Source organism: Bipolaris maydis (assembly GCF_028858645.1).
Source record: "Bipolaris maydis strain C4 unplaced genomic scaffold PSV08scaffold_5, whole genome shotgun sequence".
Lineage (NCBI taxonomy): Eukaryota > Fungi > Ascomycota > Dothideomycetes > Pleosporales > Pleosporaceae > Bipolaris > Bipolaris maydis.
Genome location: NW_027093861.1, coordinates 747,295 through 768,404, shown reverse-complemented (window position 1 = coordinate 768,404; position 21,110 = coordinate 747,295). Strand labels below are relative to the sequence as shown.

The 21,110-nt window shown below is 51.9% G+C and overlaps 9 protein-coding genes across 9 annotated transcripts; 3 read left to right on the top strand and 6 right to left on the bottom strand.

The window, feature by feature from the left end:
- Positions 1–328: 328 nt before the first annotated feature.
- Positions 329–2,531, bottom strand: PSV08DRAFT_220553 (Alpha/Beta hydrolase protein; the record flags this gene model as incomplete). The annotated part of the gene is made up of 4 exons (XM_014221097.2): positions 329–1,944; positions 2,004–2,114; positions 2,164–2,341; positions 2,412–2,531. The coding sequence occupies 4 exons, from the start codon at positions 2,529–2,531 to the stop codon at positions 374–376; spliced, it is 1,980 nt and encodes a 659-aa protein (XP_014076572.1). The 3' UTR covers positions 329–373.
- A 722-nt stretch (positions 2,532–3,253) lies between these two features.
- On the top strand, positions 3,254–4,581 carry PSV08DRAFT_408866 (uncharacterized protein). The gene is made up of 2 exons (XM_014221096.2): positions 3,254–3,294; positions 3,363–4,581. The coding sequence occupies exons 1-2, from the start codon at positions 3,283–3,285 to the stop codon at positions 4,191–4,193; spliced, it is 843 nt and encodes a 280-aa protein (XP_014076571.1). The 5' UTR covers positions 3,254–3,282; the 3' UTR covers positions 4,194–4,581.
- PSV08DRAFT_177645 (major facilitator superfamily domain-containing protein) lies at positions 4,434–5,794 on the bottom strand (the record flags this gene model as incomplete). The annotated part of the gene is made up of 3 exons (XM_014221095.1): positions 4,434–4,607; positions 4,669–5,541; positions 5,615–5,794. 3 exons carry the CDS (start codon positions 5,792–5,794, stop codon positions 4,434–4,436), a joined length of 1,227 nt encoding a protein of 408 aa, XP_014076570.1.
- Positions 5,795–6,356: 562 nt separating this feature from the next.
- Positions 6,357–8,185, top strand: PSV08DRAFT_199808 (uncharacterized protein). Its single transcript, XM_014221094.1, has 3 exons — positions 6,357–6,796; positions 6,846–7,713; positions 7,769–8,185. The coding sequence occupies exons 1-3, from the start codon at positions 6,453–6,455 to the stop codon at positions 8,000–8,002; spliced, it is 1,446 nt and encodes a 481-aa protein (XP_014076569.1). The 5' UTR covers positions 6,357–6,452; the 3' UTR covers positions 8,003–8,185.
- On the bottom strand, positions 8,151–10,017 carry PSV08DRAFT_220542 (uncharacterized protein). The gene is made up of 2 exons (XM_014221093.2): positions 8,551–10,017; positions 8,151–8,496 (listed from the first exon to the last, which is right to left on the bottom strand). The coding sequence occupies exons 1-2, from the start codon at positions 9,908–9,910 to the stop codon at positions 8,198–8,200; spliced, it is 1,659 nt and encodes a 552-aa protein (XP_014076568.1). The 5' UTR covers positions 9,911–10,017; the 3' UTR covers positions 8,151–8,197.
- Positions 10,018–12,608: 2,591 nt separating this feature from the next.
- Positions 12,609–14,266, bottom strand: PSV08DRAFT_220539 (major facilitator superfamily domain-containing protein; the record flags this gene model as incomplete). Its single annotated transcript, XM_014221091.1, has 5 exons — positions 14,176–14,266; positions 14,094–14,107; positions 13,540–14,035; positions 12,753–13,492; positions 12,609–12,701 (listed from the first exon to the last, which is right to left on the bottom strand). Exons 1-5 carry the CDS (start codon positions 14,210–14,212, stop codon positions 12,609–12,611), a joined length of 1,380 nt encoding a protein of 459 aa, XP_014076566.1. The 5' UTR covers positions 14,213–14,266.
- Positions 14,267–14,977: 711 nt separating this feature from the next.
- On the bottom strand, positions 14,978–19,041 carry PSV08DRAFT_199799 (uncharacterized protein; the record flags this gene model as incomplete). Its single annotated transcript, XM_014221090.1, has 5 exons — positions 14,978–16,802; positions 16,887–17,029; positions 17,577–17,760; positions 17,816–18,899; positions 18,958–19,041. The coding sequence occupies 5 exons, from the start codon at positions 19,039–19,041 to the stop codon at positions 15,043–15,045; spliced, it is 3,255 nt and encodes a 1,084-aa protein (XP_014076565.1). The 3' UTR covers positions 14,978–15,042.
- Positions 19,042–19,761: 720 nt separating this feature from the next.
- PSV08DRAFT_177218 (HotDog domain-containing protein) lies at positions 19,762–20,448 on the top strand (the record flags this gene model as incomplete). Its single annotated transcript, XM_014221089.2, has 3 exons — positions 19,762–19,866; positions 19,919–20,024; positions 20,072–20,448. 3 exons carry the CDS (start codon positions 19,762–19,764, stop codon positions 20,446–20,448), a joined length of 588 nt encoding a protein of 195 aa, XP_014076564.2.
- Positions 20,443–21,004, bottom strand: PSV08DRAFT_286892 (mitochondrial 37S ribosomal protein mS33). The gene is made up of 3 exons (XM_014221088.1): positions 20,953–21,004; positions 20,620–20,872; positions 20,443–20,569 (listed from the first exon to the last, which is right to left on the bottom strand). The coding sequence occupies exons 1-3, from the start codon at positions 20,989–20,991 to the stop codon at positions 20,541–20,543; spliced, it is 321 nt and encodes a 106-aa protein (XP_014076563.1). The 5' UTR covers positions 20,992–21,004; the 3' UTR covers positions 20,443–20,540.
- Between the last annotated feature and the right edge of the window lie 106 nt (positions 21,005–21,110).

Below are 21,110 nucleotides of genomic sequence, written 5' to 3'. Positions count from 1 at the left end.
ATGTTCACAGAGTGAGGCTTTGATCTCGGGAGGCACAAGTCATGACGTCATGTCAACCTCAAGTCCACAATGGGTGACATAGGAGGAATGGAAAGTAGAAAAAGTAAAGAGAAGTCCGTGTAGCTCCGAATCGAACCGCACGGTGATGAAATACGGTTGCTATTTCAATCACTAGCTCATACATGATCCAACGCAGATTACGGCTGCTTCCAGACCAACCAATGTTTTCAGCCGATAGCCATTGCACTCAAGGAATATCGCCTAGACATTACTCCTCCTCTGGTGATTCTTACGCCCGTCAGGTTGTTTATTTGAATAATTTGAACGCTTGGGAACAGCATACTTCATTGTATTTTCGATTATGAGTCAGAATTTACATGATCAGGAGACTCCCAATGCCTGCTGCAAACAAAGCCTTATTGAAAGCACTCAAAAAGTAACCGCCAGACACAGCTCTCGTATAGAGATGTACCGAGCTGCCTGTGTTCGACGGAATCGTTCCATTCCCTGTAGTACTATTGGATATCAAGTCTGGAAAAAGGTGGCTGGTATTGGCATCCACGACTATCCAGTTGCGAACCAGGGCAGTGCCGTTCATTACAGACTTCCACTGCTCCTTGGTACACTGGCCAGGATCCAAGACATAGCACTGAGCTCCAGGATCGATGATCGGTACATTGGTGATGTTGGACACATGCATTGGTCCTTCGGTCGCGTAACTGGCATTGTTGGCAGTTGAAACATTACCAGTGCTAATGTCTCGATTGAACAAGGAGCGCATGAAGATCCTATATGCAGTCTCCGGCTGATAGGCGGGAATTTCGTGGCCAGCTTCGTAAACGCGGGTAAATGAGAGGTTACCGAACTGGCGTACCTGGCCACCAATATATGTATCGTTCACCACTAGGGGCGCATAACCCGCTTTGGCAAACGAAGTGGCGTTCTCGTACGGTATAGCAAGAGAGAGAAGTTCTCCTCCATACCAGTTACAGGCATAGTCGCGGTCGCCGTAAACTAGTGTGACCTTGATTCCCTCCTCAAGCAAGTAGGCCAAGTCCTCTTTCCAATTCGGACGTGGATAATCACCTATACTACGGAATGATTTGGACACTGCCGAGTTTGACTGGGTCCAGTTGAGCGATACTCCAAGATCCTGTTGTACATGAGGTTGGTTGAGAAATCCTTGATACCATGGCGGAGGGTATGATGCTGCACCAGGCGCAGAAATATCGTAGTAATTCAAATCGGTATCAAAGTAGGGGTCCCGTATTTTCTCGGAACAGAAAGTCTCCGCAGCCTCACATGCCTCGTTAACTGTGGTATTAAAGCCTTGATTGGTGGGATCATATGCGAGGCTTAAGTTCCGGCAGACTTCAATCTGCTCTAGGCAGCCTCCTTTGCGGTACAAATTGTCGAGCACCTCCTGATAGCGGCTTTCATTCACGGCTTGAATGCCGTAAGTGTTATTGTATGCCATGACAGGGTAACCTGGCCATTGGACATATCGATCAATACAGCCGTTGATGATCAAAAGTGTGTCGAGATGCAGAATATGCGTCTCCCCAGCTTCATTCCAGGTTCCGTTTTCAATCTTCTCATTTTGTTCCTGGAAGTAGGCCGCAAAGGCGGGCCCATAACGACCTCCATAAGATTCTGTGGAGATTGATATTCTGTCATCATTGGGCTTATGCTCAGGAAACTCTTGGAACCAGATCTGGGCAAAGTTCCACAGGGCTCGTGCTGAGTTTTCAGTGCCTCGCGTGGTGAAATTGGAGTTTTGACTAGGGTAGGTGCCGACATAGAAACTGTTATTCTGGGCAGGGATTGGGGTATTCTGGAAGTCCACAACCTTCAGCTCACCTGTGTCCAGATTGGTGGTAATGTTGACCAAGCTGTCGTAGCTAAGACCGACCTGTACCGGTTGGTCGAGATATAGCATATTCACTAGGCTGGGTCAGCACTTGTTATGGGCCGTGATTTGGCCTGAGTTTGGGCCTTCCAACCTTCGTTGTTCCACGACCACTCATTGATATAGGTGCTGTTTGAATCGGAATGAACAAAGCACGGTCCGTTCTCTCGCAAGAGCCCAAGCATAGAACTGGACCCAGGTCCGCCTGATTAAGGTTAGATGGTGTTGTATATACGTGTCAACAAACTGCACACCATTCATCCAAACCGACAAGGGTGCATTTTTAGGATCTTTTCTCGATTCGAAGAACCAGAAGTATGTGTTAATCTCATACGTCTGATCCTGGACGCCCAAGTCGGCGAGTGCTCCGGCGGGAAGATGAACATAGCCGGAAAAGCTTCGGACGCCTTCCGTGGTCTCGCACAGTTTGGTCTAAATACGATAAGAATACGGTCAACGGGCTGAGTAGGATATCACGTGCCTCTTTGTATGAGATTCGGACACCTTCTTCAAGCTGTGATTGGACAACCTTCACATCTCGTGGTGTAGGGGGAAACTGGGCATGGGCAAGAGCAGTGAGAAGAAGAGTCACTCCAAGCAATGGGAGACTATGCAGGACCATGGTGACGGTAATGGATGAAGGGAGAAGCTAAGCTCTAAGAATGGCTTAGGAAACGCAGCAGCCGCAGACCAGAGCGGGTTGGAGTTTCTTATAGCAGCCTCACTGGCATGGGGATAGCATCTGCCAGCCCCCGGTGAATGATAAGGGAGCTTCCTGGTCTGGTCATAGCGCATGTCCCTTTGCAGCACTGGCAGGTGCAGATGGTGCATTGTGTGCCTTTGTGACGTTGCAATGCCTCGTAGCGAGACAATGTGAGCGGGGGGATATCAAGGACCCGTAGAGCGGAGCCTGCCAAGAAGGCTTTTCGTCACTTGTCTACGGCGTGAAGGCGGCTTGTGTGACGATCTAAGACAGCAAGAGTGGAGTGCACAAAGTGTATGCATGCGGGGTGGTGTTAGGGCCGATGTGGAAGGTGGTGAGGCCTGATGGCGGCGAGATGACGGAACAGATGCCGAGTCTGGTGGAGGGACGGAGCGAAGAGGTGAGGGCAAGGACGACAGCCCGGAGAGACGGACAAAGATATATACGTGTGTTTCGCACGTATTCCAAGTGACACGATACGGGGTAGGTGTGTACACATACACAATACACATGTAGTACGTAGATGATGTGACTGGCATGTGGGCAAAGAGCCATCCTATTGCGACCACCGAATTCGGTTTAGCGCCGAACCCCATGCGGCTCTCTGCATCTGCCATGCACGCCTGCAGGCACTCCGTCTTGCCACTCGCCCGTCCACCAAACTCCAACCATGTCGAAGAAGGTGGGTTCCCAGCAGATTGTGAGGGCAACCTCGTGCTGGCATTGAGTCTGTGGCTAAGCAGCAGACAGGGAAGTGACACACCATCGTCAATCCGCATCCGCGAGAACCAGAGGCGTTCGCGCAACCAGCGCAAGGAGCTGATCCAGGACTTGCGCCGCCGAGTGCAAGAATATGAAATCAAGGGTGTTGCCGCCACACAGGAGATGCAGCGCGCCGCACGCAAGGTCGCCGAGGAAAATTCACTGTTAAGAAGTCTACTTGCCAGCCGTGGTGTGACGCACCATGAGGTGGAAGCATATCTGCGCTCCTTCAACACCACGACCACCACTCCCATCACTACTGCCCCTATCACCACTGCCCCCAGCCATGCACCCCATATGCTACCTGTACCAACGGGGCTTCCAAGGACTCCAGTGTCACACCAAGTCGTGGTTCCAAAGACGGTGCCCTTGTGCATGCCGCCCCCTACACAGTCTCCTGCGCAAACCTCGATTGGGCCGCTAGCGCCGACTACATCCCAGCCTCAAGCGCAACCACGCTCTGAGCCTCAGTCTATCCAGCGACCGGCCCCTGCCGCCATGGATGCGTCGCCAGCTTCGACGTGTTGCAAGCCGGCAGACGGCACTGGTCATGACAATAGCACGTCTACGTTTCCCATGCTGCAAGAGGATGCAGAATGTCCTAATACCGCTAGCTGTTTCTGCGCCCCGACCCCTATGCCCAAGGAAACGCCACTCGATACCGGACTGCTGATATCATGCGAGACGGCTGCTACCATTATTTCTGAGATGCGCGGTGATGCAGATCGTAGTCGAATCAGAGCCAGTTTGGGCTGCGTTGGGGATGAGGAGTGTACTGTCAAAAATACTCGTGTGCTAGAACTAATGGACGAACGATAAACGACTTGTTATATCTCGACTCCAGCATTCCGCCAAGTGCACTCGTCAGACTAGGCAACAACGCCTGTAACAAGTTCCTGCTCTTACATTAGAACCATAATAGCCACGTACGCAGCTCAGCAACTGCGAGCTTGGTGACGCTTCACCCTGCGCAGCTGCAACATGAATGCGCTGGCGACTATGTAAGAAAGACCGGCGAAGATTTGAGCATACAGATATTCTCGCGAAGAGTGGGAGCGCCTAAGCTTGAGCGCAATTCCCTCGGATACTGTAGGGCGTCATGTACTGAAACTTCACAAGGGTTGGTTGGATGTAGATACCTATGGAGGGGATAATGACAACCGCCCAAGACAGAGACAATAGAGACTGCAAGTCTTTGATCCCTGCAACTTCGACGCACAATGGGCCAATCGTCTGCATCCGGTGTTACTATGGTGCTGCTTCAAGATTGTCATGACATGAGAGGCCAACTTACCATCCAGAAAACGCCCACTACAGCCCCGCACAGTATGACGAAGAAAACAGTCAGCCCGTATGACGTCGAAGGCAGCCAAAAGGCAAAACATGCCACTCCACACAAGAGCGTCAACGCTCCAGCTGTGTCTATACGACTCCATCGATCGCTGATAATTCCTATGATTGGCCGTCCGATGGCAGTGCCCATGTTTAGCAAGCCAATCATGTCAGTAGCTTGAGATCGTGACAGCCCAATGGATAATGCAAAGTCAGATAGAGAGAAAAGCAGAACAATATAACCCAGCATACTGATGAAGGCCCAAGCGAGTAGCAAGAGCACATCACCACGCCTCAACAACTTTGTATCAAAGCCTAATTGAGACGGACGAATGGCCTTGTTCCGATCCCGGATGAAAGTGGTTGCAATGGTGTTTGCCGTAAATGCGAGTATGCCTGTGATGCGCAGTGCCCAGGCAATGCCAAATCGCTGAATGATAGCTTCTGATCCCCATGCAAATGCTGCACCGCCGACACCAGAACCTGCTGCGCTAATGCCGTTTGCGAGACTTCGTCTTTTGTCAAACCATTGGGAGAGGACGGGGAGGCAGGGGATGTAAAGGAAGCCAATTCCACAACCAATCAGGACACCTTGAGAGATGTGTAACTGCCAAATACGATGCGAAAAGGAAGCTGAGATGAAGCCCGCAAGCTGTAATAGCAGACCAGAGCACATGATGACATGGATACCGAACTTGCGGCACAAGACGGTCACAGAGGGTGCGACGACCATGGCTATGGCAAAATTAAACCCCCCAATAAATGCATAGTCCCAGGTCGTTGCTTCAGGGAATAGATCTTCTGCGAGATAGTGAGACAAATAGATGCCATATGCCTAGAAGCTTGCATCAGCTACCTGTAACTCTGTAGAGGACAACATGGGACTTTGGCATTCGCGTTGTACTCACCGAAACGGCGCCCCAAGTAAAACAATTGATTGTGAAGCATGAGACGACGCAGACCCATCCATAGCCACCGTCTGGCGGCACAAGGTTTTCACTTTGCACGTCTTCAATCTCTACGTCATCGGCATGGTCTGGCGACAGCCTGGGGCTCTGGTGCCTTGAGGACATACACTCAACACCCATGGATGGAAGAACTAATGATGTTAATATTTCCTTGCCTCGTTTATTTGGATGCTGTCATGGAGAAGAGAACAATAAGCAAGGGTCGTGCTTGGTTGGATGTTGTGGGTGCCAGGACAGTGTGTTGCCCTTAGTCAGCCTCGCCGTTGCGTGGTCGAACGCAACGTCCTACGACCCATTCAACAATCTAACCGCAGGATGTTAAACACGTTATCCTAACGGGTTATGTTGACAAAATACAAGAAATTTTGACAAAGTCGACAAGACCAGTGTAGGGGTTAGCGTCATGGATCGATCGCTGTAGGGACCAAGGCCTAGCGCCGCTGTACACCTATAGGCCCCTTGCGTGGTATGAACGGGACCGATACTCGATTCCAGACAGTATGGCTCGCCCTTCTGTATCCTCACGGGAGAATTGTCCGTTTGTCGCTGCTCTGTATGCGACGAGGCACGGAAGCCATACGGGATGCGGATAATGGCGCTAAGCCCATTTAGGGAATTCCGAACTCGAGGACCCCGCCAAATAAGTTATTTGTCGTGAGAAGATGGGTGGGCCCCGCCATGTTGACAATTTAACGTCTGGCGCAAACAACTATAAAGATTCTCTTCTCTTTGTCCCATTAATTTGGGACCGCAACGACAGCTCAAGTACACAATCATCATGGAGTGTGACACGTTCCCCGTTACGCAATACAGCACAAGCGACGCCACATCGTTTGCCCACACATCAGCGCGCTCGCGATGGCCCATCATCATAACACAAGGCATTGATGACGTCCATCGTTCGTTGCACAGCACCAAAGAAGACGAGGCCATCAGCCAGGGCAAACACATTGTTGCCGAACTAGCCAAGCTCAAGTACGAGCTGCAACACGACCGCGAGCTGACGCCCATCCCCGATGATGGCGAGCCTGACGTCAAGGCGTACAACGAGGAACTAGCCGCCAGAGGCAATCCCAAGTGGCACAATGTACCCTGGCTTTACGCCGAGTGCTATTTGTACCGGTAAGTAGCGTCTCAGTCTGTTGTGATCGAGGCTAACCGCCATAGCAAGACGCATATCGAGCATCTTCAAACAGAGTGACAAATGGCGTTCATATGACATCTTCGCTCGCCAGAAAATGGCTACCTTCAAGTCGTCTCGCCCGGCCGTTCTCGAACTTGCAGCGCGCTACAAGGACATTGTCACCGAGCTGGAGCAGAAAAAGACTATTAGCGGCGCAGACACCCAAGAGCAGCTTGAGGCTGCCGAGAAGCTTCTCTTCACTGAAATGTGCGAGATTTGTCTTTGGGGCAATGCAACGGATCTTTCGCTCTTAACGAATCTGTCTTATGAGGATATTCAAAAGCTGCAGGGCTCCGAGGCGCGCAAGAACTCTGAGAAGAACATTGTGGTCAACGACCTGGATAAGGCCTTCAAGGTGCTGTCTACCGCACAAAAGGGGGGTAAGAAGGAGAGGCGCGTTGACATTGTCCTCGACAATGCTGGCTTTGAACTTTTTGTCGATCTGATACTTGCCGGTTACCTCATCGCCTCTGGCCTCGCCACGAACGTCGTTTTCCACCCCAAATCTATCCCCTGGTTCGTCTCTGATGTATTACCGGCCGATTTCGGTGCCCTTCTGTCCGCACTGGCCGACCCGCATGGCTTCTACGAAGCGTTATCTGACGATGAGAAGCACAACGGAAAGGAGGTTGTACCTCTTTCAGAAACCGAGAGCTCCAACCTGAAATTTCTGTTCCAGCACTGGAGTACTATCCATGCCGAGGGTCAGTTGATGCTGCGACCCAACGACTTCTGGACTGCGGCTGGAAGCTACTGGCGACTTCCCAAGATAGAACCAGAGCTTTACCAGGACCTCAAGGAGAGCGAATTGGTCATCTTCAAAGGCGACCTGAACTACCGGAAGCTAACTGCTGATGTGAGTGTGGTCAGCACTTTATGTATTGACTCTGCTAATTGTTTTTTTTTGATAGGCTGCCTGGCCCGCCACAACACCTTTTACCGAGGCCATTGGACCTATGGGCCCTGGCTCAGGACTCCGTGTACTTGCGCTCCGTACTTGCAAAGCTGACGTGGTGGTTGGATTGCCAGAAGGTGAAGACGAGCGACTCCGAGCTATGGAGGGTGGTGGAGGAGACAGCGGAGCACGAAAGTGGGCATGGAGTGGCAAGTGGGCTGTCGTACAGTTCTCAGATGGTAAACTATAATAGAGAGCAGCAAGCTAGAGTGGCTAGAATACGCAAGGAATATCTTTGGATATATGGTAGACAATGGTTGAATAGACGGAAGTGGTCAGAGGTACATGACGAAGCCATTACGTTCGTTCTCAACATGGTACTTGGCAACACGAGTATTGTAGGCAGGGGATATAACACTGATGGTATTGACGTCTAGTAAGGCCCTCACCGAATACCCGATGCCATGCGCTGAATCTCATCGACGGTCGGCGGCTGCTTGGCCCCTCTTAGCAGCGACATTTTGGAAAGGCTCTCCATCTCCCTCATTTTCCGCGCCATGGTACCCTCTTTGGACGCTCTCTGGCTGCGACTAGTTTTTGAGGGCGCCTGCAGATACCTGTGCGTGAGGCCGTCGATGGAGTCCTGAGTAGGTCTCGATCTGTGCCTGTGAAACATGTCTACCCTGCCAGCATTCTGGGGCGACAAGTCGGTCATGGGGTGTGGATAGCCTAGAGCCTGGAGATCTAGCCCGAGTTAGCAAAAGATGGAAAGAAGACGGGTCGTGTTCCAAAACATACCAAGCACCAATTTACCCGCATCCGGTTCGCTGCCCACCCACTTTCCCATTGTGCGCTTGGCCCAGAGCTTGCGCACGCCCTCGAGCTCGAGGTGGTACTCGAGCTTGTCCCAGACGGGGATGCTGCTGCAGATTGCAATCATCTCGAGCGTCTGGGGGTGCACTTCGGCCGTGGCACCCGGTTTCACGAGGACGACTTCGAGCCTGCTCAGCGGCTCCCTCGGGGGCGGAGATTGGAGCACGTTATCGCCTCGGCACACGAATTCCAGCGAGTCATGGCGCTTCAGCCCGCGAATGCTGAGCTTGCGCCGCAGCGCTTTTGGTGCGACTGGACTTGACGACCGCGGCCGTGCTGGCTGCAGAGCTGTCGACAAACCCGTAATCAGTGTTGCGATGCTGCGGAGAGATTCCACCACTACGCAGCCGTCCTCGTGGTGGTCCTTTTTCCGCTTTGCCGCGCCCAGCAGCGGTGCGGTTTCCAAGCACGAGACGGGCAGCTGGAAGCGCAAATTGCACGCGTGGCTAAGTACAGACTGAACCATATAAGGAGGTTTCCCATTTGTCCAGCAATCCCAGTGCTTGCCGCCCGCGTCCCTGTCGTGTGCATGTGAAGCGCTGCGAGCATCGCACAAGTCGATGAGAAACAGGCTGTCACGATATAGTATATTCAGTCCCATTGCGCGCATCTGCTGGCACACGCGGAGAGCAGGGTGCATCATGACGGATCGGATATCTACAGCATTGGGACCATGGCGATGTCGGTAGCGCTGAGGCGTAATCCGCGATTGATATGGTGTAATCGACACAGCACGTTCTTCGGCAAAAACGTAGCCTAGTATGTGTCCCAGTAGACCTGGTGGGAGCTGGAGTAGCGAGCGTCTTGTCACGTTGCTATGGCCGGGTCCCTTGACTGAACGTGTCCGCTCAATCTGTGGCTGTGTTGTGCTATTTTTACGCGTAAGAGAAGGAGTACGCTTGGTGACGTTGAGAGGTGCTGGGACAGGGTTCGAATTCATCATCGTCCTCTGAGGTCCGCGGACCGGTGATTCATCGAGCATGATTAGGCATTCTAGTGATCGTCGGTCGATGGAGTCCTCTGAGGCTCGAATCGGGGCGAGCCGCTCCTCCAAGACATGTCGTTGGCGCGAACTGTGAGATGGCTTTGCGTACACGGGTCGGTTTTGCGTTTCGGTATCTTTTGGCAGAGGCAACGGCTTATTCTGGCCTGGAAATAGGTCGTGCATGTATTTTCTCGACGTAGCGTGTGCTTTAGCGGAAGCGGCGTAGTCGTTAGGGTTGACGCGGACTGAAGGATCAGGTAACCGAGGAGCAAGCACATATGGAGAAGCTGTGTGCGCCATGGTTGGCAATCTGGTGGCAGGAAGAATGTCAAAGGAAACGGAAACCCCGGAAAGAAGCAGACACAACAGACAAAGGGAAGAAGAAGAAAACGAAGGATGCTCGCTGTGATGAGAGTAACTTGAATCAGCAAGAGCGTAGTAATATGTGGGCGAAGCCTGCGCCACTGCATGCATACAGAAGGATTGACAGACTCAGAGTCCAGCTCTTATCGACAAAAGAGGGCCGCTATTGCCAAATTGGCTTGATATATTGAGCTTCATCCTCATTCCTTACTCGTAGGTGACAAGCAAGTAGCCTGCCACTTTCTCCTTGCCATGTGCGAACCCATGGCTAGCAGGTTCGACGCTTGTCGCGAAAACGGACCGGGTGTAGGCCGGATGTACCATGTAATCCAGTTTTTCGAGGCGAAACATGCATACTAGAGCGTTTTGCTCTGCTCTGATTTGCTGCGTGCTTGTCCGGCCCCATAAACATTTTTTGCCTGGCACCGGGGCGGGTACTTGTCGATTAGCTAAAGTAGTGTAGGCTGTCAGAGCGCCACGGGGGTAGGCCATCTGCGTGGGAGAGGAGTGGCATGGCTGGTCTTATTGGCTGTGCGGCTCGTGTGCAGGCATCAGGCGCTGTACACTACTTTCCCTGGCCCAGCGTAGATGAGGGTGGATGATATCTGCGGTCGGTATAGCCCCACCGCTGTGGCTGCAATCATAGGCCATTACTCGTAAATGAGGAGACTGTCAAGGAGCGGGACGAGTCTGGGGCCCTCATCCGAGACTCATAGTGTTCGAGCAGCATGGCACACTGAGCATCTGAAACGTGACGGGGCAAAATCCGGTGGAACGGCCTCTCGCTTGAGAAACCGTCACGTCCAGTGGGAACTGTGGGCGAACGCGACCGTGAGCGAGCAGCTGTTGTCACCTTCACCGGATGGCATAATGAAGCTGGCTAGAAATGCAGTGCGCACATTTGGCGTTTCACGCCCTAGAGATCAAGGCATCCCATGGGCACACGGCTGGCTGGATGTTGCTGCCAAGACGTAACCGAGGCTGAAGGGACTAGTAAAAGAAGAAAAAGAAGAAAGAAAAAGAAATTGAGGCTGAGAAAAATTCAGTCATTGGGAAAGGGTTCAAGGTGAGGCGCGTAAGGCGTGTGTGACCATGGAGCACCGTCTGGGCCGTGATGGTGGAGGACGAAGGGCGAGGCTGTGATTTGCACCAGCCACCGTTGTACTGTAACAACGCCTGAAGGGGCCTGTTCGCCTAGTCGAACAGTCGACACAATGGCGACTAGGAAATTGGTGGCGTTCAGGGGCGTTTTGCAGCACTAATCACGTTGTTGGATTCTAAGATTATACTACGTATTGGACGAGCAGCTTCATCCTGGCACCGGGCAAGTTGGACCATTGTAGTATGTGTATGCAGGCAATGCACCGGAGAAGCGTGTTATCAATTCATGAAGCCCTTAGCCAGCTTTAGGCCCGAATGCAAATCTCCACAGCACCCTCGCGACGTTCAGCGGATACGTGTGCCAAGTCAACGGTTGTTTGTGACCCCTTGTGGCAATCCAGTCCTGCCCCACGTTCTGCGATACCGGAAACTTGCAAGCCCGTTGCCGATCCTCTCAGCTGTCACCGCCACGCCTGCCCACTCCCGTCGTCACATCTCCCAATTCCATATCCAATGTATCCTACGCATCAAACGGCTTCGCCTCCCGAAACACCTGGCCCAGAGGCTGTACGTGGCCTGACTTCTCCCCTCTCTCTCACTCGCCTGCCATTGCTGGACGAGCATAAAACAACGCCTCCGTCTCAAACAAATGGTCGTACCAGGCCTTCCATATGTCGACTGCTATAGCCAGTACACCTTGACTTGCTCAGTGCTACAGTGCCCATCACCAGCAAAGACACATCGAATGCGGTGTCCGCCACGGCTTCTATCCGACCTGTGTCCAGCGTTGCACCTGCATTGACATCGGACATGAATACGATGTCTGTGTGGTCGGAGAGAAGCTTGCAAATGAGTCGGCCCAAGCTTCAATAAGTTGAATTCCATTTTGGCTATGGCATGACTTGACTCGACTTCGCTTGTCTTCGGGAACAACCTGTGCACGTCCTTTTCTACACATACCTGTCCCTTAAGTTTCCAACATATAGGTCCGCTCAAACACTCGAGCCCTTATGAAACTTTCCCTTCTTGTACTCGAAACCCAGGCAGTTGTGCCCAACCTGCACTCCTTCCCACGTCAACCTTCTCGCCTGAGTGTGATTCACTGCTTTTTTTTTTGTGTACATGCCTGTGTGTGTGTGATTCGAGGCTACTCCTGGCTACACAAATTCTTGCTGTCAACTACAAGCAAATGCACATCCATGTTCTGGTCTGATTCTGCATTGAAAAATACACCAAGTCACACACGATTTGCATAAAAAGAATCGAATAACGGCAAAGATTTCGGCAGATGTGCCGCATTCTCGAAGACACGAACCCGTACAACGGCTCGGCGCAGACCGCACAGGACCACCTTCTGACCATGCAATGGGAATATCACGGGTGTGAGTATATTCCCCGGATTATAGGATTCGATTCGATACTTGATCACTTGACCCAAGCTTAGCGGAGAATCGTAGTACTACCGAATACGAAGAACTTTATCGAATTTGTATCTTCACAAAAGTGTGCCCACCCCTATCTTTTATGCAAGGCCTCAATCTTTCTTGTTCCGATCATCAGCTGTTTCGCTCTCAATGTAAACGACTTCTGCCTCGCTGCTTGCTGTGATTTTTGACCTTGTGTCCAACTAGATTTGTAGTCAGTTTCCAGCCATCATGCTTCACAAGATTATACGCACCCATTGCACAGCTGCTGTTGAACCAAAGAAAGCAAACACGACTACAATCATGGTGATGTAGCCCTTCTTCCAATACGGTGCATCTGTCGCAGGATAAAAGGCAATGCCCCAAAAGGTGTACAGTATGGATTGCACCATACTCATGATGTAAAGTATGACTGATCTCGAGGCGTCGTCGCCGTTCCGCTGGCAGATGATACTTGCCCACCCATACATGACTGGATTCACAATGTATGACGTGCCAGCCAGGTAGAACGCGAACAACACACCAGCGGTAGAAAGATTAGGAACTAGCAGGAGAATTGCTACAAGGAGCTGCAAGACTCCGGCCAGGATGACCATGGGTATACGGCGGTTGGTCAGGTCTATGATGTAGCCAGCTCCAATGTTTGAAACAATAGATACGGCTTGGACGCCCAGAGGATACGTAGTCGTCGCATACGAGGGAAATTGCTCGATATTGGCCTTCATCCAGAGTAAGAACAGACCCTGAAGAACAATGGCCTCGAGTGCGCATCCTATCATGGAGTAGAGGGATAGTATGTAGATGTCTGGTTTCCCAAGAAGACGTTTTGCCAGTGATTTGAGGCTGATATCGTGGCCCCAATCTCTTTTGGGCGGCAGACGGTCCAATGCGAGTTGTATTTCCTCTTTGCTGAGGTATGGAGTGTTGGGAGATTCTGGCAGATTTGGAAAGAACAACAGACCAAATATGCCAAAAGGGATTCCCATAGCCCCATCTTGAGTGTGTTAGTATCGGAATGGTTGTGCAGTGTAGCATGCATACTGATGATGAAGACCCATTGCCACCCTGCAAGAGAGCTTTGTCCATGCAGACTCTGATTCATTGCCGTCATCATGACACCGGCGAACATACTGCCTATCTGTCCAATAGCTGTGAAGATGGCAGTTCTTTTGGCAATCTCCAATGGCTTGTACCAGGATCCAAGGATATAGATGGTACCGCTGTACAGACTGGCTTCGAAGAACCCCTGTAAGAAGCGGACGACGCAAAGTTTGGCGTATGTCTTGCATGCCGCTGAACACATGGTCAAACCGGACCATACTATCAGGGTGAAGGGGAGCCAAAAGCGAGGCGCAACCTTTTGGATGATCAAGGCATGAGGTATCTGACCGGTACAGCTACCAGCCGTGAACATGGAAAGCAAAATGCTGTACTGGTTGCCATGCAGGTTCAGGGACTCTTTTAGCCCCGATACATAGGCATTGGAGAACGCAGACCGATCCAAATAATTGAAAAAGTAGGCAGCACAGCAGTACACCTGTTGGAAAAAATTAGCCCCACCCAGTAGACCTGAGGTATCAAACAATCAATCTGACCAAAATAAAGCAATCTGTCGAGTTTTTTGTTATTAGGTACCTGCAGCAAGACAACCAAAAGTTGAACCACAGGAGTACACACCAAGCTTGCGAACCAATCGCTTCTCCAATTCCGACATGGTAGTACTAGTAGTAGTGTCCAGCCGTGTATAACCAACCCGCCTGTAATGACGACAAAGAAGCATACAAAAGTCCCGCTCAACCCAACTATTGTCTGCAAAGGAAAGTGAAAAAAAAAACTCCCTCCCCCACCACCATCCTCGGCAAAACGTGTGCGTGTCTTCCCTACCGTACCAAGCAAAAGGAACAATGGCACCTTGATGGACCCCGCATTGGACCAATCACGCCCCGCCTTTTGATAAGCGGCAAGTCTTGGATGCAACGGCATTCGGCCCGTAAGTTTGGCCGCAAAAACGAAACATTTGGAATCCTGGTATTGAACGCTCACAGTGTGATTTGTGTGCACCTTTGTGACACAGTTCAAGGAGGGGAAGTTTGAAATGTAGCATGTAAAGAGCGGGACGAGGGCATAAAGGGCATAAGGGCACGGGGTATGTGTCTCACTTGCGCATGCATGGAAGGGGACATGGTACATATGTCAGCACTATACATAGTAGTGTACATTTGAGTGAAAGGGAGACGGGGCGGAAGCGTCTGACGGGCCAGTGGCGTCCAATCGTGCGCTGGCTGTTTGTTTCTGCAACCAGTATAGTCAACACTGCATATAATTAGTTAGTTGTGTAAGCACTACGTAGGAACTATTCTCCTCTTGCAACACCCCGAAAAACAAAATAGTTGTAAAATACGGCGATTGTTCACTCCAAGGAAGGGCATGAAGAGTATCGTTGAATTCACCCATGGGGCCATGAGCCCGGATCTTGTTAGTGGTACTATGTATATATGTATGTGTATTCGGCAATTCTAGTGTATACCTTAACCTTCTACTACCCTACAACAAAATCTTACCACTTCTCAGCGCCTCCAAATCTTCCAGGGTAAATCTCGCATATTTATCCTCACCAGGCTTCATCCACATGACCACATCGTCGGCACCCCCAACAACCTTGCTTCCGTACTTATCGATTTCGATACCCTCATTCCTCAACGGCGCCTTGTTCTGCTTCTGATTGTCCGTATTACTTGCTTCTTTGACCAACCGCAGGAACACGGGTACTGCATATCTTGGCAACTTGCCTCGCGCGTATTCCAGCAGCGCCTTCCAGTCAAATGCCTCGGGGCTAGTACCAGGAGCTAATCGGAGAGCAACGCAGCCAGCACGGCCGTCATGCCTGGGAACCAGTGTACCGTACACGATAGCTTCGTCGACGCCAGGGAACTTTCCTAGCACTTCGGCAACTTCGGCCGTCGATACGTTTTCGCTCTTCCAACGGAATGTGTCGCCCAGCCTGTCCATGAAGAACCATCTCCCATCGTCATCTCTTCTTAGCGCGTCGCCAGATCGATAGTACAGGTCCCCTTTCTTGAACACGTCTCTTTCAAACTTCTTCGCCGTGGCTTTCGGGTTGTTATGGTATCCAGCAAATGCGTCCTCACTAGGTACTGCAACTAGAATCTCGCCGCCTTCATTGTATGAATTACGCTTGACAAAGCCAGTCTTGGGGTCGCGTAGCAGTTCTCCCGTCTCTGGGTCCACAGCTACGGGTATGTATATGTTGTGCAGTGCTGCTCTGACAAGGGCACCGTGCTGAGCAAGAGCGTTGTCCGTAAAAGGGCCCTTGTTGTGGACAACCAGACCCAGTACGCCTTCGGTCGAGTTGAAGAATTCCATGACCTCTGGGACGTTGAAGCGCTCTTTGAATCGACGCCAGACATCTGGACGCATGCCGTTGCCATACATGCCACGTAGTCGATGATCCCTCTCTCTTGGGTGTGGTGGCGCCACGAGTAGATAACGCGCTGTTTCACCAACGTAGACAAACATGGTAGCCTGCGAGTCGTGGATGTCGTCCCAGAATGTGCGGACGGAGAACTTGCGTCCTATCGCCACGCTCAAGCCGCTCGTCATGGCACTCAGAGTGAGCATTCCTCCTGTTCCGTGAAACAGAGGCATGCAGCAGTACCACCGGTCGCCGTCTGGCCCAGCCTTCTGACCAAAGGTGAGATGGTCTGGATCTCCCCTTTCATGAAACCGGCTGACCATGTACTTGCCGGCTTTTGGTAGTCCGGTTGTTCCGGACGTGTAAAGCAAACATGTGGGATCCCTCCCACGCACATTTTCCCTGAATTCATCGCCGGGTACCGCAGTGCTTCCCTGATAAACTTCTGCCAACATGTTCTCATCCACCTTGAATGCACTGATGCCCATGCCTTCCACCGTGGCTCTGACATTTTCAAATCTCTCCAAACAGCCTTCGTCTTCATCAACAAGCACAAGCTTTGCTCCAGCGATTTTCAAGCAATGCACTAGCCCCTCGTCTTTCAGGTTGTAGTTCAAATGGGCTGGGGCACAGCCGATACAGAGGAGACCGAGCCAGATGACCATGAAATCGGCACTATTCATGAGGTAGGTGGCAACCATGTCGCCAGGCTTCACGCCCTGGGCTAGGAAGAAGTTGGCCCACTGGACGGCGCGGTCATGGACTTGTCGCCATGTGTAGGTTTTGGTGCGGGACCAGATGCACAAGTTGTCGCCGTACCTCTCTACTTGCCGGGGAAATGCGTACCATGGGGATTGGCGGTTCGTCTTCACTGCACAGGCTTAGCATGAGTAAAAGGCGATTGTAGAGGTTGCCGTTGCGAGCCGATGAAGGGGGAGATGCGGGAGATGCATACCAAGCTGTTCATAGTGCTTTGTCGAGCTTCTTTTAAACCTCAACGCCTTGATGTCCTGCGCAACGTGATACTTTGCATTGACGTATGCTGCAAGAGCGGAGGCTGCAGCCAGGGCGGCAGCAGTGGTTGAAGGGTCCATGTTCCTGACCGCCGCTCTATTGCACGATGGGGCGTGCGTATTGTTTAAGTAGTAGGCGGACAGATACTGACCGAAGCATTGTCCGAAAATAAAGGCGATAGCGGTCCTTCCAAGGACCCAACACGCCGGACCGAGCTCCTGGCCTCCATCCCTGGCGACACTGACAAAACAGAAGCAGAAGCCGAGGTCTACTTGGTTGCTAGGCTTCGTATGTGCGGGGGAGCTGGTGCCGTTACGCGTAGATCTGCTCCTAAGCCAACCAACGGCATTGGTGCGGCTAACGGGTCGGCGGCAGGCGTACCGAGCGTCGGACTAATCTTCATGGCGTCGAGACCTGCATACTACTGGCTGTTGACCATTAAGTATCTACATATATGTACATCATGCCAATACGTCTTGTGCTCACCACATGTTCGTGTAGTTGCAGATCTGCCGTGGTGCTGGACATGCCCGCGATCCAGGAAAGCACAAGGCGTTGAACAGAAAAAAAATATATATATTCTATTGTATTAATACATGAACCAACACCCACAGCCAAACATCACGTCTACTCGACTGTCTTCTGCGTCTTTTTCTTGCCAATGTTTTCTGTACCAGGCGGTACCTTCAGCCCTCCAAACACCAATCCGCACACCGCCACCATACCCGCAGCTCCGGTCGCATACGCTGTTTCTCGGCCTGCCCACCAGTATAGTGTGCAGAAGACCAAGGGTCCCAGAGAACGTCCAATCTGGCCTGAGAAAGACAGAGTTAGCAATTGCAATTTCACCGACGTGTCTTCTGAGCTTACCAAAACTTCGATGATTTCCTAGTTTGTTTCCACGCTCGCCCGCACCAGCTTCGAAAGACGACAGACTATTCAAGCCTGTCACAACCGTCGCGCTCGTCACGGCCAAAAGGGCAGCTGCCCCATAGAGCGCGCCCTGCGTCTGCACTCTACCCAGCATGACAAAGGCTATGGTGCAGCTGACGACTCCCATCTGAACCACCTTGAGTGGGTGCATGCGACGCACCACTGACCCCTGGAGCAGCGATGCAACCAATCCAATGAACCCGAGTAATCGTCCCGAATCCTTTGCCTGATAGGCAAACAGGTCATAAGTCATAAAAGGAAGCGAGAACTCCATGCCGCTGAAGAATAGGATAAAAGTAAAATGTGTGGCGTTAAGAAGAAAGTGCGAGTTCGTCCGGATACGAGGCTTTGGCGCGTCCGTGTCCTTTGGCTTCCCATTTGCTGTGCCATTCTCGCTCTTGCTTGCCGAAGGAAGCGTCTCCGGAAGGCTGGCGTATAGATAGATTGTTTCCGAGACAATGAGAAACAGGGAGAAGCCCGCTGCCATGGCAAATGGGTTCTTGTCCATGATCTGCAGCGTCGAGAGATATGCACCCAGAGCGGGTCCAAACGTGAAAGCGATGCTGAAGCAGACGCCCACGAGCGCCATTGTTGACCCTCTCTGGCTGTCATCGCTGATATCTGTAGCAATCGCCATGGCAAGCTGCACGTTGCCCTCGCTCAGTCCACCCACAATCCTGCTCGCAAGGAAAGTCCGGAAGTCTGTGGCTGCAACCCACAACGCCACGCTTAAGATGTTGCCAGCCATGGACCACAGCAGTGCAGTACGCCTTCCATATTTGTCCGAAAGTGTACCAATAAAGGGCGATGCGATTGCCTGGCAGAGGGAAAAGAGCGAGCCGAGTGCACCGCCGAGGAGGACAATGTCATAGCGGGAGTTGATGGGCTTCGCGAACGAGTTCTTGTATGCGTTGAGACCAGCGAGGATTTTAGAGAGGATCGTGTTGGGATCGTCGGCTTCGTGGTTACGGTAGAATTCGATTAGTTTGGGAAATAGCGGGAGGATGAATGTGAATGATATCTAAAGCCCAAGGCTGTCAGTCCATGCGCTCAGTTGGTTGCGACCAGAGATGACGTACCAAGTCAAGCAGTAGGGAAATGAATAATACTTTCAACACCCTTTTCCGCACTGTCGCGGACACGGGCGCCGTCTCTGAGCCCATGGTGAAATCTTGCTTGTGACGTCTGGTTGTACGAGACACCGCGTGAGCAAAGGGTGATGTGGACACAGGTACTACTGGGCGGCGGCCCGTCTAATTAAAGACAACGTAGCGATTGCTGGACGAAGAGGGGGGGAAGCAATTAAGAAGTTAAGAACGGCTCGGGCTACCAAGCCAACATCTAAGCAATTGCGTGTTACTGTGCTGGCCCAAGAATAGGATCGGCTGTGGTTCTCGGCTTATTGGTGGCGGGAGCGCGTTGTGTCAGTCTTGTCATCACACAAAGTGTCGCCGTACGCTAGACGAGGGCGAGCCATGAGGATGAAACAACGTGGGACGTCCCAGACGCCGCTAGGTCGAGCTTACTACCTGTACCTGGGTGCCAGATGCTCGAGAGTCATTGCACGCGGACACCGACACGGACATGCACACAGACACGGACGCGCGATAGAAAAAAAAGGACAGGTTGGCAACCCTTTCGGTGGAGACATGGATGGAGTGACTTGAGCAAGGCGGGCCCTCCTTGGGCGATGATCATGCAATGCTGGAGCGAATGAGCCGAGGCTTCAAAGCGCGCCGCCTGCCGATTGCCCACCATCACTACCACACCATGGAGCCGATGGCGTCGTCGGGAACGGGCGTCTTTCCGATATCCCAGATCACACACATCCTTACTTACATATCTCGCGTATCTACCATAGCACTTTACCTTTTTGTAAGCCCATGATGAGTGACCCAGGGGCTGATCGGCAAAAAGCAATGGCTGCTGTACGCGCCATGTTCGACAAGTACAATCTGCTGGCAGCAAAGCGGCCAAAGGATCACATTGTGAGCTGCGCGAGTTGGTGTACACATGGTTGCTTGAACTAACTAGCCCGAGGACTTTGACAACCAAGTCATGGACAGCTTGGAGCTTGTGGATGCCACGCCCGACGGAACAGTGACGTACGAGATGTTCATAGCACCCAACTTCTCCAACCTGAACAGTACGTCTTTTGTCATAGCCAACAGCCCAAACTGAGTGGAGAATTAGATGTCATGCACGGCGGGGCTGCAGGCGTCATATTCGACATGTCCACCACCACAGCACTATGTCCTCTAGCCCGGCCCGGCTTCTGGGAATTCATGGGCGGCGTAACACGCTCGCTCAACATTTCTTACCTCAAAGCCGTGCCGATTGGAGCAAAGGTCAGGCTCAACAGTAAAGTAGTGAGTATAGGCAAGCAGATGGCAATGATCAGAGGCGATATGACCAGTCTGGATGGGAAGACGACGTACTGCACAGTCGAGCACCACAAAGTTAATGTGCCAGTACAGCCCGAGCACCGTCTTGTCCGAACAGCATGGGACGATGAGTTTGATAGAGAATGGGCAGCACACGAGACAAAGGCAGCCAAGGGTAAGTTGTAGGGTGGCCGGGGAGATACCCAGACGCAAAGTGTGATGATTGCATACGCCTCTGTATTGTACATTTAGACCGTAGGGGCAGGCCGTCAATCCGTCTACTTCCTCTTGTTGAATTTCTTGGATTCTGCAAAGGGTCAGCAACAATACTAGCAAGCCGTATCAGTGGGTGCCTACCAGCAGCAGTCCTCTTCTTCTTGGGCGCACCCTTGCCTCTTGACTTTGCAACATTCAGATGCTCTAACCAGTCTTCCTCTGCTTCGTCTATGATCTGGTGTTCGGGGTACAGGCTTCGCAACTGGGGAATTGTCCCTATCCGCGGCGGGTAGTATGAGGCGACTGACGGACCCTTGAGGCGCTGGTGAAGGATGCGCGATCCTAGGCGCAGGCGTTCGGGATTATATGTGGTGTTGAAGACCTTGCACTGGACCTGCGCCCATGTCAGAATACAGACCCAATACACAACCTGGACACCGGAAGATCAAACACGTGAAAAAGAAAGTAACATACCCTCATCAGGTCCAGTACCCGATGTCGTGGGACTGCCATTGTGCTTGGAATACTTGGTCTTCTTACTGGGTGCGCCGTCGATGTGAAATGGTCGGCGGAGGTGCCCTTGGCGCCCGCAACTAGCGCCCGCCGCCCTGTCATGCAACTTTTTGGTCGTC